General features: G+C 42.1%; 1 protein-coding gene across 10 annotated transcripts in view; it reads left to right on the top strand.

Annotated features, from left to right (window-relative positions):
- Positions 1–18,006, top strand: part of rbfox3a (RNA binding fox-1 homolog 3a) — a 486,434-nt gene that overhangs the window by 442,214 nt on the left and 26,214 nt on the right. For 9 of the 10 annotated variants that reach the window (XM_053866321.1, XM_053866317.1, XM_053866318.1 and 6 more), the window contains 4 exons: positions 3,772–3,825; positions 5,951–6,043; positions 6,728–6,788; positions 10,468–10,521. In XM_053866321.1, coding sequence (XP_053722296.1) covers positions 3,772–3,825; positions 5,951–6,043; positions 6,728–6,788; positions 10,468–10,521 — 262 coding nt within the window. The remainder of the gene's footprint in view (positions 1–3,771; positions 3,826–5,950; positions 6,044–6,727; positions 6,789–10,467; positions 10,522–18,006) is intronic. The other variant, XM_053866324.1, reaches the window with a different exon arrangement.

Genomic DNA, 18,006 nt, shown 5'->3' with positions numbered 1-18,006 from the left:
CAGGAGGGTCAAGCTCAATTTTCAAAATAAAGCACTTCAATCTAATCTACATCATAGTCATTTACCTTTCTCCCGTCACCTCCAAACATGCAGTGGTGTGGTCCTGACACTGATAGCACTGGACACCTTTTAATACACTGTAATACAACCGGAGGGCTTGTGTCAGCTCTTTAAATCGGCCCTCCCTCTTCCAACACATGTACCCCACTTGCAATGCGAAATCTGTGGTGAAAAGAACCACATAAATGATCCGGACATGTTTTCAAAGTGCCAGAATGGACCTCATCCGAAGGAGATGCCTCATTAGGTCTAAGTTTCCTTAATGGAAAGTGGACAACAAAAAGAGGCATGTGCTATTGGGCCACTAAGCAGAAAAGTCGTTAGAAAAAAAGCGTGTTTCTTCAACAGGACTGATTTTCTCATTAAGGGAAGAGTTTTTTCTGGCGTCCCTGTCAGATGATCATGTCAGTGGAATAATATAGAGGAGAGCCACTTGTTCATGACGCTCAGAAACACTTGCAGGGTTTTTTTTACTACTGACGAAGGACATGTTGATGTTATTATTGAGAGCAAGCGCGAGATATTAAAGTTTTAGCAGAAGCATGTCATGTAAACAAGGCGTTTGAAGCAGCAAACTATTTTTTTCTACTGGCTTTTTCTACTCATTAATCTGCCCAGGTAAGGAGGCCTTGACTTTCCTTGGCCAGAGACCTCTACCAGCTCTTCCAGGGGAGTAGCAAGGCGTTCCCTGGCCAGGCATCTTTAAAAGACTCTCTCAACTATGGTCATGACCATGAAAGTTTTGCCATTGCCAGATAATGTTCCTGGTATAAGCCATGGCTGCACAAATTACTGCATGGTATTATTATTTTTTTTTTTTTCATCATTATACTCTTGAAGTTGCTCCACCTTCCCTTCTCCATCCCTTCTTCAAATTCAATCATTAATGCTAAATATTAACCAATATCCATCCTTATCTCCTGAACTTACACTGTGTAGTCTTTATTTTTAACAACTTACGGCAACTTTTTCCTCTGTTCATATTTTATGCCATTCTCCTGTCAGTCAATACCAACGAGTCAAATAATGCATTAAAACTCAAGGGCACCTGGCTATTGGTATCTAAGTTCACTTTATTTTTAAGGTGGAATGCTGCTCTGATATGTAGCCACAGAACAAGGAAGCTGCTTGGGAAACAGATTTTCCGATAATTCTGGTTTGAAACCAGACTGGAGGATGTTGGATTTGTATCATTTATCTTTATCTTTATCTAATTTCAATGTAGAATCTGAAATCAATGATTATTAAATAACTTGAAAGTTTAATTCATCCAAATTTATCAATTGAAATGGAGACTTCAGTCATATGGACAGACATTCTGAAAGCCAGTATACACACGTGTTGAGCATTTATTGTCTCTGAAGGATGTTCCTTGCATGATAAGACAATGTAATGCCCTGTAATTACCTCGTACTAATATTGAGGATATATAATTTTTTTCTGAATAAGGCCAATAGTCTTTGTTGTGAAGAAAGGTCAGATGTTAAGCTTTTCACTGTTTCTTTATACTGTGATGGCTGCTCCTATCATGTATGCTTTGGAGGCTGTAGCTCTGAAGCAAAGACAGGACGTGTAGTTGCAGCTGCTGTGGTTCTTACTGGGAGAAAGTATTGTGATGGACAGAGAAATTTGGGGACAAAGTTTGGGAGTCCCGACTTGGTTAGTTGGGACATGTGTAGAGGAGAGGAACACTGAAATTCATGAGTCTGATAGATGAAGACATGAAGCGTAGTGGTGTGACTCAGGAGGATTTAAAAATCGTCAGTAATATCGAGAATGTTTTCCAAGTTACTTTGTTGGGACACAGCTTGTCCTTCTCGTCCACTAATAAGAAAGACGCCTTCACACGGATGGAAATCGTGTTTACAGGGAGTTTTCCTGTCCGGTGTCCTTTAAGTTCAGGGTTGCCATGCAGTGACCTTCCCGTTGCTGTGATGTCTGCTCCATGTTTATTTATTTATTGAAATGTTCCTCCTGATTCAAGGTCTAGTTACGGAGTGCACAAGGCTTTGTATTACCATACTGGCTGGCGAGGTGAGATGCCGCTCTGCTGAATCACTGTCTTCTCCTGAGGAGGAAAATGGAGACATGAGCTGGCAGCAAGCCTGATTGTCGGGTCTTCGCTCATAAAGACGAGCAAAGACCTAGGCTCACCTGAGATGACTCCACCAGGTCGTGGAGAATACATGTAGCGAATACTCAAACCCAGAGCTGGTCACTAAGCATTGTGGAGTCTTCAAATTTGTTGACACCATTTCTTCACCTTGCTGTGTGTAGCAGCATCAAGGTACTGGAAATTCCCTGGTCCTCTTAGCAGCTCGAACGTCAGAGTAGGTTTCATTTGGGTGTTGGAAAGTTCTTACACGCTATTTTTCCATTTTTTCTATCGGGGGTTGTTGTTTGCATTTGTGTAAATGAGATTCATTAATAGACACCAAGGCAGCATTCAGGTGAAGCCAAAAATTGGAGAGTTTTTGTTTGTTTCAATCTCAATCACGGCAGCTGTGGCCTTGACTGGTCTTAGATTATATGACAAAAACATCCACAATGGTCCAATGGTCCTTAACAGATGAGACCAGATGAGTCTAGATGCAATTGAACACAAGAGAAGACAAAGACCTTGAAAATGTGGACTTAAGTTGCAATATTACAATTTAATATAAATAATATTACAATTTAAACTACTGACATACACTTATTTTTCCATCAATGCAACATCCAGTCCACTGCATTTTATTTATTTATAAAGTGTTGTGCAGGTACAATAAGTTAACAATGTTACAATACAAGTAGGTTAAACATTAAATCACTTATTCTCTAAAAGCCTGGCTAAAAGGATGATTTTTTTAAAAGTGATTCATTGTTTTGGGGCCACCACAGAAAAGACCCGGTCACCCCTTCACCTAAGGTAGTAAAAGGGGGATATTAAAAATGTATTCTATAATGTACAGGAAGCCAGTGCAGACACCACAGGATGAGGGTAATGTGGTCATGACTGCGTGTTCTGCATCAGTTGTAAATGGGCGAGAAAGGTCTGGATGACCCCGTAATAAGGAAATAAGGAGCAGTGCAGTAATCTAGATTCAAAGGGATGAAAGGATGGATGAGTTTTTCAAAGTCCACACTGGATATTTGCTGACTGACTGAGGTGGAAAAAGCTCTTCTTCAAACCCGAGCTATTTTGCTAATCAAATTTTTAAAAGTGGATGAATTGAAATACAGAGGCTGGTGGCAGACTGTTTCAAAAATGGAGCCAAGGTCAACCTTAGGACCGACAAGCGGTGTCTGTTACCAGACACACTGACTTCTGTTTTCTTGGTGTTGAAACTGAGGATGTTCAGAGCCATCCATGGGAATGTTTACTATATCCCCGATATAAAAGTACTCTTTCAGGGTTCTTTTTTTGGGGGGGGAGGGCGGTGGAAATATGAGGTGATGAGCATCATAAAGAACAGTGGTATGCATTGAGCCGCCACTGTAATGCTCAAAAACAGCGTGGATCCTGGCTCACCAAGGCAGCAGAGCTAACACAGCATTAAACAGATTAAAAACTGAGACTGGAAATATGTTTACTTGCAGCATTTAGTGTTTAGGTATTAACGGTTGGACGTTGTTCAAGTGTCTCTTTGGACGAGTGCTGGCCAATGTTTTCTAATTGTTTCCTACCGTTTTTCTGTCCCTCCCTCATTCCTCCTCCCTTGTCTTCAACAGCAATTTGGCAAGATTCTGGATGTGGAGATCATTTTTAACGAGCGCGGCTCCAAGGTAAGAGAACCCAGATTCATGAACGCTCTAACTGGTATTTGCCTCCCGATATCTCACAGTCCCGGTCCCTCTGTCCTCGCAGCTCTCATTCCCTCTGTCTAATAGTAATTATGAACCCATCAGTGGCAGTTGCCTTCAGGCGGCTCTTCCTCGCACTCGGCCTGCCTTACATTGTGATATACGCCAAGGCGAGTCACTCCCACTTATCTTAATGCTGACATCAGGAATCACACAGTCTGCAAAACCACACTGTCTTGCCTGGTTAGCTTCCCAAGCCATAATGGTAAGAGATAAGCCTGAAGTGCATTTGCTACTCTGCCGAGCCAGAATGCTGCACCAGCTCTTTAAAAGGTCATTGTGGTTTTAAATCAATGCAGACACATGGTTCAAAGTTGTAGTAAAATCAGTGGAGTTGTGCTTCAGTTGTTCCACACTCCCTGAGTAGAAGAGTGGGGACCGTCTCAATTCTGTGTCTAGATGACATGAATATCACTTTAAATTTCAACAAAACATTACAAGGGGGCACAATATTAAAATTAAATAGATAATAAATGGATAAGCGCAATGACTGAGTTGTCCTCTGCAGAAAAACAAGGGTGCATTGACAACATGATGGAGGCAAGGCGGCATAGTGCTGGGTTGTTTACGCAAGAAATGGTGGCCAGAAACCCCTTGCCAGATTGTTCCCCCTTTGCTCCCTTTATGCCACACAGATTTTTATTTATTTAGTAAGTCATTTCGCTTGAAAAGGCGCACTAAACTGCAGCACTCACACTTCAGCACCTCGCCTTTGCTTTGCTACATATGTTACTTGTAGGATCTTGTTTCTTTAAAAACCTCTCCAGCAAATTCAATGAATGATTGATAATAAGGATTCTTGGTGGTTTCTGATGTGAACGCAAAAGATATTGGAGAAATGACGGACGGTTGATCAAAAGTAAACAACTGGTCAACTTAAGTCTGAATTTTATTTGTTTGCTGGAAAGTTATAATGATCACAGCAAATTCATTTGGGCTTTAAAAAGCCAATCGAAATTTTGTCTTGTCTTTTCTTGAGGTTTTCTGAGCCTCTAGTTACTTCTCATGAGTCTGCTGTCATTAATCTGAATCTTTATGGTCTTTAAAAATATCGACATGAACTCTAAAAGGAGATCAAAGGAGGCCGGATGTTCTTGAGATATGTGTTATCGATTTCTTTGATGTTGTTTGTAGCCATGTTCATACAGAGTAACGTAAACAGTCGTGAAAGAGAAGTGTGTCCTCTTTCACGCAGAATAACACTCTGAATTGACTGAAATGTTTTTGTTCTACTACTTGCCTTTTTTTTTGTGAATCAAAGTCATTGCTTTATTCAGATTGTTACCTGACATTAAATGTTCAGTACACAGAAGAGCAGCAAGTGTTTCTAACACAGTCTCTGCCCAAGTCCCATGAATCAACAGTGACAAAGTGGGTCACCGACTGTGTGGAGAGACGAGTCAGAGAAGGGGGGAGGTGGGGTTTTGGAGACCATGTAGATCAGCAGCACTGCAAGAGTGCACAGGAAGTTTCTCTCTAAAGACTAATGTACAGCTCAACTGAAATCCTTTGAGAACTATTACAGCCAATAACCGCACATCAGGAGAAAAGCGTGAGGCTTTAAAGGAGAGTCCCCCTCTCAGGAAGGAAAGCACCGTGAAGCAGTGCATTGGGATAACAGGTTCGAAGTGCAGTGTCAGAATGAGCAAGAATGGCCAGGGGTTTTAGCTTTCAGTATAGGGAATTTTTCTCTGTAGTTTTTGGTTTGTTTTTTCTCTTCTTCACGTTGGTGCTCACGCTTCCATACTGTCAAAGGTAAATTGATGACTGTGTTCCTTCTCTTTGTTTGAACTGTTTCAACTGGCCTGCAAACAATGAGGGGTCAATAAATGTATCATTGCATAACCCAGGACAGAGCTCCATCTTGGGGCTCAGAAAAACATCTCATAGAGCTCAGAGCGTATGTTCCTGTCTCTCAATAATTGTTTCAGCTGTTGTCTCCTGCCTTTTTGTTGTTCTTCTGCTTTCTAACCCCACACATGCCGTGTCCTTTTTTCTCTCCTCCTTCCCTCATTTCCTCCTTTCACCCACCTCTTGTTGACCACAGGGTTTTGGGTTTGTAACATTTGAAACTACAGCAGATGCCGATCGCGCACGGGAGAAACTTAATGGTACAATCGTAGAGGGACGCAAAATCGAGGTGCCTTTCCTTTCCTTCTTCCCCTGACTCTCTGTCCTTATAATGCCTGCCAGTCTGCAATGCCTTTCCTCTTTTCTTCCATCTACCTCGTGTCTCCTACCTGCCTGCTGCACCTTGAACGCTGCATGCCGAAACGCGGAGCTGTAAGTGTGTGTGTTAGACCAAGAGTGGCACAGACCTACACGGCAGCGTTTAACTCAGATTTAACCCCCAAAAATGGTGATGTCGATGCAGCTCACAAACATAATTGTACATGATTGAAAATTACCTTGTAGTCGTCTTATTCCTTCAAAAAAGTAACATCCTGAAATATATTTATTTAGCATTTTATTGAAGAACAGAATAAAGGTTTGTTTCACTAACAAAGTCGCACGTTCTATGCATCAAAGTAATTCAAATCCTTTAAAGAATCAGATGTGTATGTGACCATGTGGCCATGTGTAGAATCAGGAATTTCATTTGAAAAGAATGTGTTTTACTTTGTCTACACTGTGTTGTCTATTATTTGGATTGTGTGGTTGGTGTGTGACATCCTTTTGGGTGTGTTGTTGCATGTCGTTTTATTGGTGGGAATGAAACAAAAACTCCAAAAAAGCATGATGAAATGGCACAAATGTTGGTCGCAAAGGAGTGATCATTTGAATTTCAAACATTGTGCTTCTGTTTTTCCCCACTGTTTGACAGGTTAACAATGCAACAGCGAGAGTAATGACCAACAAAAAGGTGGCAAACCCTTACACAAACGGTAAGATCTTGTTCTCATAGTTGCGTATTTTGCTCCTCTTTTTATGTATCATGTGTAAAGAAACAAAAAAATATATATACTCCAAAAAATCAACTTTGGTTTTACTCAGGCATTTCCACCATAAGTAAGAGTACCTTCCAGTAAATCTAAATCAGTAGCACTTAAGTGTCTGGTCCTCTCTTGTGACTTGGTCACACTCTCCATGCACTGGAGTCCCTCATTTTGGAAGCTCTCTGCAACTGTGAGCTCATGCCTACAATACGAGAGTTTCTATAGGTGTAATGTCTCTCCATTTTCACCTCGCGAAACACTACGGTGGCAATGGGCAGAAAAACTAAACTACATTTCTCTGTGTCAGTCTCATTCACATCATTTCCCATGTCGTCTTTTGTGGTATCTCTGAAAAAACGTCTCCTAAATACCATAAATGAAATTCAATCGGTCTCCATTCATATATAATAACATGCCTCATGCTTCGGTCACACTTGAATCACCAAGTCGGTTCCGCTTGTAAGCGTGAGGTGTGGTTAACCGCCCAGAACAAATTTGACTGGCTTATGTTTCAGTCACTCTGTTTTCCTTGGTGTGACAGGAGGAACATGTGCTTCAGCAGCGAAAGACACAGTCATACTTGGTGTTTTGCTTATCAGTGTCTTTCATTGAAGGTTTGGATGAAAACATTGTTGGGTCACATAGAGATCCACACTAATAAACATTAGTGCTTCAGCCTCACACCAAGAAGGGTGCAGGTCTGAACCCTCGGAGCTGGGACTGACTTCTGGCCTCCCACAGCCCTGTTTGTGAATTCCCGCAACAAAATGAATGACCTCTTCGTGTGCTTAGACATGGTCTTTTTTTCAGGTTGAGGAGATAAGCAGGCGTCCGTGTAGATAGCAACCCAACTTGATACGTTTTGTCTCACCTGCTCCAGTCTGACTAGAATATGATTAGTCGTAGTGGCTTGAGGGGAACCTACTGCCTTCAGGGTGTTTTTGTTTGGTTTGGTTTGGTGTCCTTTTTCCATCCATCAATTCACCTTTACAGCACACAACAAGGTGTCACGGTTTTGGTGAACCACTGAATGGATAAAATGCCACCTAGGCTTGATGTTTTTGTGGAATGCAGGTGTAAAATTTAATTGGGTTTTTAAGATGCACTTTAGTCATCGGGGATCAGGATCAGATGTGTCTGACTGCAACGCAGCACTTTTTCAGTGTTCCCGTGGCACAGTTGGAAAGCCATATGTGGTTCGAGCCAGTAGAATGAAAAATATCTCTTTTTCAGTTCATACATTACAACATATGGCATGAAAAACAAGAGTTATTTTATTTAACAAGCATAAACGTGGATGTTTTAAGAGCCAACTTAAGGCTCATTTATGCTCCTTCTACGAGCCCGTCCGTTTCGAACTATGTTCCTGCTTCCATGTGTTCTTTACATTGGTATTGCTGTTATCCAATATACCCACAAGGGGGAGGAGCCCAGAGTCAAACGTTTATGACTACGACAAACTCCAAAACAAAAATGGCAACTGTGGAAGAAGTACTGATAATGTACCTCTTGCACTAAAGACGAAATGGTGGCAGCGTTGTAGGAGGTGGTGGCCGTAGATTCCATCTTGACTGGAGAACAGAGAATTTCCGCCATTGTTATGACTTCTTCGTGTCCCATTAGAGCTAGGTAGTAACTGTAACACTGCCCCCACGGTTTCTGGTGGTACTGCTCCGTTTGGTCTCTATCCATAAGCTTTGTGGAAATGTGCAGAAATACAGACAAAATGAAGGCAGAGCATGGACAGAAGTCTCCATCCGTATCCGGATCCGTATCGTACATTGAGCATAAATGGGCTTTTTATAGGCCGTTCATACCGTATTTAGCAAAACAAGAATGGGGTCACGTTTAGTCTGTCATGGTTGCTTTCATGTTTTTATCCCAGTTTCATTCACGCTCTTTTCCTCTACTTTTATACTCCATAGCTCCACCCATCTCTGACTATGTTCAAAAACATATTTTTATCTTACGCTATTTAAGTTGTCGAGCCAGGTGGTGCGGTAAAGAGACTGACAGTTCTGACAAATGGCGATCATCATTACACCTGGATAAAAAGGTTTGACCCCTGGGCAGTATCTGGACCTTCTTAGTGTGAAGGAGCAGCACTAACCATACCCCTGACTCACGCATCCTTGACAAGGCGGATCTGTCTGCAAACCAGACAGTGAAGGCAGGCGGACTCGGGAGGTTGATGAACCTTGAAATAAGAAAATACAGGTCGAGAAAAAGTTGTGCGCTCGTGTTTTCGTGCAACAACAAAGGAGACCTTTAAATCAACCGCTTAAGTAAATCACCTGAACGAAAGAGGAGAGCAAAGGAAGAGCAGGTGAATGCAAAGGTTCCCCCTGATGCCTAGTCCTTCACATTTGATTAATGAAATCAATATTTGTCAAAAAGGGAGTCCATTTAGTTTGAAATATCACGCAAATAGCAAAGAGCAATCTTTTCTTTCTCTGCAAGCAGAGGCGGTAAAAAAGGAATAGAGTTGGGCAGCAGGTGGGTGGAGGGGAGGGCGCGGGAGGGGCACAAGTTTTGCGTCGGTTGTGGAGAGCCAATGCGTGAATGATAGTGGATGGCAAAAAAAAAGGAGGAAAGAAGAACCTATCTATGAGGTTGCATTTTGCTCTGTCAAATACTCGTTCATGGGGACTGAATGACAGAGAGGTGGGCACAGCGAGAGAGTGACTGAGACGCTGAAGAGGAGTGAAGAAGGGAGGAGGGAATTGAACAAGGGAGGGAATTAAATGGCCAGACATGTCAGCACCCCTTTCTCGCTCACCATTACGCTCTCACCCGCACACACGTGCGCACAGTCAGTCTGAGGGTGCGTAGAGAGAGAAAATGAGCCCTGAAGGGTTTTCCATTCATCAATGTCATCAGGTCCAAGCAGAACACACACACACACACACACACACTGTATTTCACTCCATTTTTTAATTACGTTCACTCTCTTGCTTCGGTGATGTGCAGACAGATTGTAGCTGAACAACGAATCATAAACAAAAATATGCAAGAAATGAATGGGTTATTGACACTGACCTAGGATAATTGTTGTGTAATAACTTCCATCAGTTTGTCAACACTCCCAGATGTGTGAAGATGTTAAGAAAAATCCAGTTGGAAATCACTAGCACTGCAAGGAGACACAGAGTGTCATGATTTAAAGGGAGGTAAAGGAGTGTAAGGGAGTCACACACTAGCATACACTCATATATGTTGACCTTTGTTGACAAAATTGTGGATCTTGTTTTGTATTCCTGGTCAGCAGTGGAAAGGAAGGAAGAGACACAACACAGTGAAGATTCTGGAAAATGTAATTTGGATTTTCTATTTTTTAAATAAACATCCAGGCATATTTTCAAGTTGGAAGAGGCCTTTGTGAGATTATGTCTGGGTAACGGAATTTGAAAAAATACAGAGATGTACACTGTCCAAAGCATCTTCACCCACTCACCCACGCCACAGTTAAGAGACCTGACTTGTAACCAGCATTCATCTGATCCCTGATGACCAGAACAGGAATTAAAAAAACATGATATTATTGTTGTTGTATGAATGCTAATCCAATGAAAGATACCCTGTGTAAGTCATTATCCACTGTTGTGACAAGTCTGCCGTCCCTTCGCAGGCTGGAAGCTCAATCCCGTGGTCGGCGCAGTTTATGGTCCAGAGTTTTACGCAGGTAATGGATTCACTATTTCCACATCCAAATTTATGTTTTCATTTTTTGACAGTCAGCTTTATGCATGGGATCTACAATGAAATGCATAGATCGGATTAACATATCCACACAGTGTGTAGACGTCAGCGTGTGTGTGTGTGTGTGTGTGTGTGTTTGAAGTGGCAGGCTGGTTTCATTTGGTAGAAGCACCGTGAGTGTCCGCTCACCATAACCGCTCTCCTTTTTGCTCATTAGTCTGAAATCTGTTCATTCCCAGACAGCTTTACAGCGTTCCTTTAAATAACTGCGCTGACAGAGAAGGGCCATCCATCTCTTTTATTTCTCCTTCACTCCCTCGCTTTCCCCCAGCTTGTCTGCCTCCGTCCCTCTACCTTACCATCCATCCTTCCATCCACAGACCCAACCAAGCAGCATCCTCAGATGACCTCAATCCCTTAAACACTGTTTTCATGCTCGGATGCCCGTCGTATGCCGTAACCAGCGCACGCTTGTGTGTCTGCCTGTGTGTATTCCTGCAACGGTGTGGACATAAATCTTTCAAGACAGTTGGGATTTTCTGCCCATTTGGGGGCAAAAGCAAATCCCTGCAACATAAATAACATGATAGTAAATGCAAAATAAAAGTTGTTGGAAAGAAATTAGAGGCTGGGATTCGGGGAGCCGTCCTAACACATCCATGTTTGTTCAGCCAAAAACGTACACTAGGGCGTACGTAGGGCGATTTAAGTGACACCAATCTCAGCTGACTAATTACTCAAGTCCTTCATGCCAACAAATAAAGTGCTCCATAACTCTCCTGAATTAATCAGCAAGGGTCAGTGAGCCCACATAGTTTGCTGCATCAGGATCTTCACAGGAATTGACTTTTTATTCCTGTGAATAAAAGGATCCATCTCATACATTTGCTGAGTGTATGAGATGGATTTGAAGGTGAGGAACTTGTTTCATTGTTGTTCCTTAAGTGAGAAGAGTATTTTGCAGGTTCTCTTAAGCTGTTGCAAGAAATAAATAAATAAATGAAAATATTTTCTTCAGTCTTGGCGCATGAAACATACAACAACGCGACTAATATATGGATTTTTATAGGCTAAGGAGCATCATTCTGCCAAAATATTGAGCCTCATCCCATCAAAATGATGAAATCACGGGCGTTTGATTTAACTTAAAGTGCTCAAAATGCGCTGCTTTTGCCAACGTGTCCAACAGAGCTGATCTCCTGGAGGACTAGAAGCACCAGCTGAGACCAGATATGGTGTGAGAACTTCGGACACGCTTTAATGTCAATAGAAGATGTGTGACAAGTTGAAGATTCAAGTTCAGAAAGTTGCCCAGTTTGTTTCACGAGTCTCAGTGCTAGACCCCGTTTTCATAGCTAGTTTAGAAGTGACCCACGTGGAATTGTAAGCTAGGTGCACAGAGCAAAAGTACAGTGCTCACCTTTCTTCAACTTGTACCCCTTTGTGAGTCATTGTGACTCGTCCCAGGAAGTCTACCATGCACCGGTGATGATACTTCCACTATCTTTGTATCATACTCACGTTTCTCACACTACCCTTGTACCATGTGCCACACATGCACGCAGGCATGTCCCTGGGCCACCGCCTCAGCCACACCCCCTTCGTGTCCCGAGTTGCCCACCATGCTTGCACATACCCCGGAGATAACTACCACCTGAAACCCCCCGTGGAATAGGTTGAGGAGATGGGCCTGACTCCTTTAAGTCTCCACTGTTGGCCCTCCCATGCTCTCAGCTCCATGTTGGGAACCACTGTGACAAGTTACTTGTTACTTGTGTGTTCACACTCAGAGAGAGTCCAGTTCAACAATCTTTCAATCTGTCCTCAGACTCACATTTGCAGCCAGCACTCTCTCTCATCTCTGATGTGAAAAGCTGGAGACAAACCTCTTGAGAGGAAGTCAGAGATTTTGTGTTTCGCGTATTGTAGGATGGGAGGTTTGGGACATGACATGCAGAAGGGAACTGGCCAGTCTTAGCTCCATCACGTTTAAGAGGTAATTGTAGTGAGGGCAGATTGTGTGATGTGAGACCACCGATGCAAACACTGGACCAGAAACAGACAGTAAGGCCTACCCTGTGCAGGCAAAGGCAATGGTGATGGGGTTGTACGCCTCAAACAAAACTCATCCCGTCTTTATAAATTTCTTCTAAACTCTGTGCTGGAGTTTAAAAATGCCCGACTTGCAAAATATAGAAACATGATATCCTAAAAAGCTTTCAGATCATCACATTTGCTTTGTGTTCTATATATGAAATTTTCTGCACATTTGAATAGTCTCCACCATCCACGCACCCCTCTCTCTACCTTGCCATGAAAAAAAAAAATAAAAATGAAAAACCACCTCCAGGAAGCTAAAGCGTGTGGGATTGGCATTTCTGCTGGAATAATTATGACTGCATTTAATCTAGTTTGGGGCGGGAGTAAAGCAGGATGTAAAGCAGGATGTAAGGGCGATTAATCACTCTTTATCAGACGGCTTTTCCCAGCGCCCATCAGCTGAATCGGCCTCCATAAATCCTGGCCAGCTGACAGTGCACTCCATCTCCATTGGCGGGCTCGGCTACAGGTTTATTGTGCGCAAATCCCATTCAGAAGAATGACGGATGACTTCCACTGGCGCACATGCTCACATGCTATTGGATATCTGTATGTATCTTGAGCATAACTGCACCATAAGACGCAGAAGACACAAAAAAGGAAGATTCAAATTAGGAAAACCAGTGTAGGATGGACAGCACAAGCCTTACCCTTGGTAAATAATTGTCCATCCATGACATACTGTATTCTCAGCATGTATAAATGCTTGGTCAGGTAAGTGCTTGAAACAAATGTCTTGACTAAGTAACTGTTGAGGCAATTTGGCAGGCAATTAATGAAATTCATATTCAGTGTGTTATGAAGAGGAAAAGTTATTTTCTGTTAGCGCCAGGCAGTCTGTCCCTTTGAGAACACTCGCTGAGTTGCCAGGTGTAGTAAATGAGGCTAGCTTTATGACACCTTGAACAAGCAGAGTTTGCAAAATGTACATGTCCTCATAATAAAGGAATTTAACTGTTGTGGAAACAGTCCAGTTTAATATGGAATATAAATACCTTAAAACAGTTGAGTCCATTAGTCAAAAGTGGAAATGGCCTGTAGAGGGAGTTTAAGAATCACGTTTAAAATGTAGAGGTTGTGCACAGAAGATAGTGGTGATGAATGTCAAAAATGGAGACGTGATCAAATAAAAAGTGTTGTCCACCTAACCCGTGACAGAGCCCAGACTTGAGCACATGGAGATTTTATAGATGAGACCAACCAAAACCAAAAGGTAACAACACTGTTTCAGTCAAAACATAATGTTGATCATCACGAGGATCAACAGGACTTTGAGTTTTGTGCCGCATATTAACACATTTGATGCTTTAGTAAGATCAAATGTCTCCCCTCCTGCTGGATTTGGTGCCCTTCAAAAAATGGTTGGGGTTAGGATGATAGGTACGATAATAAGCTCCCATTGTTCACCACCATGTGGCGGAACTTGTTTATGATCACATGAGGAACTATATGTGACAGGTTAAATGTAAAAGAGTGGAATTTTTAGAAGCTCCAAACCAACATCACCCTGACCAACCATTGGCGTCAAGTGTCCTGCTGCAGTTGGTGTCAGCAAATTCCACATGAGGGGAAACATTCATCGATCCTCGATCATCAATATGTAGCGCTCAAAGAGGGAGTTTTGGATGTTAAGAATAATATAAGTACACATTTTGGGTTCTTCCACTCAAGTCTACAAACTTGTAGAGACAGTAACAGTAACCCACACCATATTTAAAGACGTAAAGGTTCTTAAGGACAAAAAGAATTGCAATTACAACCATTTAAAAAAATATTTACATGCAATGAAAAAGAACTGTACTATTTAGCAGGTCAAAGAATGTATTGGTTCAGGCAGAAAACAAGCTTTGGCAGGTCACAGATTTAAATCGTCCATGGTTTAGTCTAAGGCTCGGGCCATGTGAATGACTTTCTCATCACTGTCAGAAATGATTGTTAGGTGTGGGTCTGTGTGGGCGCACATGAATGTTCAGGTAAGTAAAGTGGCCTACACAGCCATGAAGGACAATGAGGGAAATTTAACACTGACTGATTGACTGTGTCCTACACTGAGTGTATGCAAAAGAGAACAAATGTATGAGAGTTAGTGAGATGTGTGTTGCGAACGCTGAGCTTGGCAGCGCGCCTCTCTATAACACAACAAATAAGATTAAAATGCAAAAACGCAGGCCGGCAAGTAACAAGGCAAGCGTCTCAGCTGTTTTACATATTGCTGGAAATTTGCAAGTTAAGAGGAGGACATTAGACAGACACAGGCTTTTTATATCGGTGCTCCGTCATTGGTCCAAGGCCAGCCAACGGTAACTGTCATCGGATGACCCTCCACCGTAAGTCAACGCGTCTGGCATGTTTATGGGTTTGCTGCGTTAGAAGCTGCTCAATATTTACACCTGTTAGCTGAGATCTGGCTGCAACATGAACATGTGTTTTGGCTCATGAAATGCATATGAATCCGAATATTATCTCGCCAGACTTTTTTTTTTTTTTTTTTTGTTAAATGATTCCTCCGTTATTGCACAGGTTTGCGTGTCCTGAATATAAATGACTGCTCAGGAAGCACATGTCATTAAAGTGGCATTTACTGCATACTGCCATATATTGCTCTGTGATTCTCCCGAGAGTGTAATCTTTTCTACATCTCTGTCAGAAATACAAATTACTGTTTGAGCGGGGCAGGAGCCGGGAACTTCCTCTTCACTTGGACTCAAATTGTGTTTTTGTGATAAGGGCTGGTACTTTTCTCATGTAATCTCAGAGGTTTAAAGGCAGATTTCATAAAATACAAAGGGGCTCATGATCATATTCTTTGATAGTGTAAACCACTTGAGCACAAAGGTTGTGTGTTATAGCAATATTTTGACACTCATTCACCTTCTTTTCTGACGCCGGATCTGTCCTCATCAAATCAGTTCTGTTGACCACCTGCATTTTGCAGGCGTTAGGGACCAAATGTGATTGCAGATAGCCCAAAATGTCCCCCTAAAAATTCTTATGGCTCCTTGGTTTAATGCCTTAAACACTCACTATACCCATTTATGCTCAATACTAAGTACAGGTCCGTGCTCTCGGTTCATTTACGTTTCCACAAAGCTTACGGATACGGGACAAATGGAGCCGGACCACCAGAAACCATGGGGTCAGTGCTGCCGATATGTAGCTCTTATGAGACACGAAGAAGATTGTCCATCCTCCAGTCGAGATATATTTAACTGCCTCACTGACCGCGGCCTCCTACAACACTGCAGCCATTTTCATCTTTAGCGGAGGAGTACATCATCTGTACTTCTTCCACAGTCGCCATATTTGAGTTTGTTGTTGTACAATGGGTGCAATTTTGAAATTCCAACACATAATGTAAATGTGTTGGAAGTCAGACATATATCATAACTCGAGATCCTTTGACTAAAATAAATTAACTTTTCCATTCCTGACAATGCATAACGTGAAATTAAACTTGAAAATTGCTGGTATCATCCTATGTCATTCCGTGGATGGTCATTTTTCCCAAATCGCAGCGGTAAATATTATGTACATCCCTGTGACAAATTTTTTTAACAATGAGCAAAAGCTTAACTCCTCACTCTTTTACAGCAAGTACTTACAATTCGTGCTGGATCAACTTCTTCTAAATCAGCACGCTGCAGTGTTTACATGACTTTTTTTTCTCATAGAAAAAAAGACCTGTTGCAATATTCAGGACGAGTCACCTGGTGAAATATCTTCTTAAATATCTTAAACATAAACATTTTAGTGAGTAGTTGCCAAAGCTTCCTTTTTATCTATAGTTTGTTCCAACTACTGCCATGTGGAACTAAAAGTAATTGTACAAGTTAGGATACCAAAGCAATACGCCACTGTCAGTACTCTGAGAGGTTCAGCGAATTTGTTCAGCGAGCAAATTTAACCAAATAAGAACTGGCAATCATGAATGATCAAAGTTGTGCAGCCTCCCTGCATCTGAGACGAGAAGGTGGAGACTTTATTAGGATCCAGTTATGAATCTTCTCAGAGCTTGATATGAGTAACAAAAACCTCTCCATTCACCATTCGCTCTTTAGCTGCATTATTGGACTGCAGAAATGTTTCTGAATATTGCAGATCACTTCCATTAATATGGTTTGGGACCCAGTGAAATACCTACTGTAAATACTTCCAAATGAGCCCAGTGAATAGTGATCCAGAAATGAGTGACTTCATCAAACAGAGGGCAGATGTTGCGTGTCAAGATCTAACTGTATATATGGCAGACCTCTTTTTTGTGGGTGGATTTATATCTCAAGTCGACGATGCTCGCGCTAAAAGCCCACTAGAAAGATAATCACGCATTTGTTCAATATCAAATCTGAAAGTCACTTAAAGAAATGCATTTTCATATCTGCGCATTTGTTCTTATCACCTGTGAGTGCTGCTATTATCACACACCACATGCATCACCTGATGTGCGTGTGCGAGAGAGAGGCCTCAAGAGGCGCTTTATGTAGTACGTTACGCATGTGTGTATCAGTGGATGTTGTTGTTTGTTTATTTTATGGGCCTGCTGCCTGTCAGCGAGAAGCTCCGCCATGATTCATGGGTTATTACAGCACCACCGTTGCATGCACAAGCCATAGCTCATCGTCAGATTGCATTCATATACGTCACACCACAAACAACATGCACATACACATGTCCTCATTCAGGCTCATGCATAAGCGCACACACCTCCCCCGACACACACACGCAAGCAGGTCGGAATATATGGAAGCTGGGTATTAAGAGAGAGAGAGAGAGAGCGATGGAAGGTGGGGGCAGCACAGGGAAATTGATCTTTTGCCCAAAATATATCACCAATGGACTGTTTGCAGGCTGCGTGGCATATTAATGCCGTGGTTCGACTAGTTAGAGGAGGCAGAGGCAGAAACAGCAGAGTGCACAGGCTCTCCATCACCCTGCAGAGAGGAAAGGAGACAGATGGATAGAAGAGGAGAGATAGAACGCCGGGTCTCTGGACACTTATAGGCCGTTGTGTTTCTCACTGCAGCTGCGGAAAGTCACAGATCACTCTGGAATGATCAAATGGGATGGGATTTTAGCAACTTTTGGTATTGTCTTTTGTTTGTTTACTTTCATGGTAGAAGTTAACTTGGTTAAGGGGGAGGATAGAAGTATTCGCACTATTGTAAACCTTTCAATGACTGGCAACCTGTCCTGTGTTTTCCTCTCATAAATAAAATCTTTGATTTTTCCTTCACATTACATGATAGCTGATTATGGGGTGGTAAGGTTTTAAGGTTTCTTAACCAACAGACCTAACTGCTAAAAAGGACCAAATTCCATGGGAACTACCAGAGTCCCTGGGTCCTATCCTATACGTTGAGCAATGTCAAAT

This window comes from Synchiropus splendidus, chromosome 5 (assembly GCF_027744825.2).
Source record: "Synchiropus splendidus isolate RoL2022-P1 chromosome 5, RoL_Sspl_1.0, whole genome shotgun sequence".
NCBI classification, from domain to species: domain Eukaryota; kingdom Metazoa; phylum Chordata; class Actinopteri; order Syngnathiformes; family Callionymidae; genus Synchiropus; species Synchiropus splendidus.
This window is presented reverse-complemented; position numbering and strand designations above follow the sequence as displayed.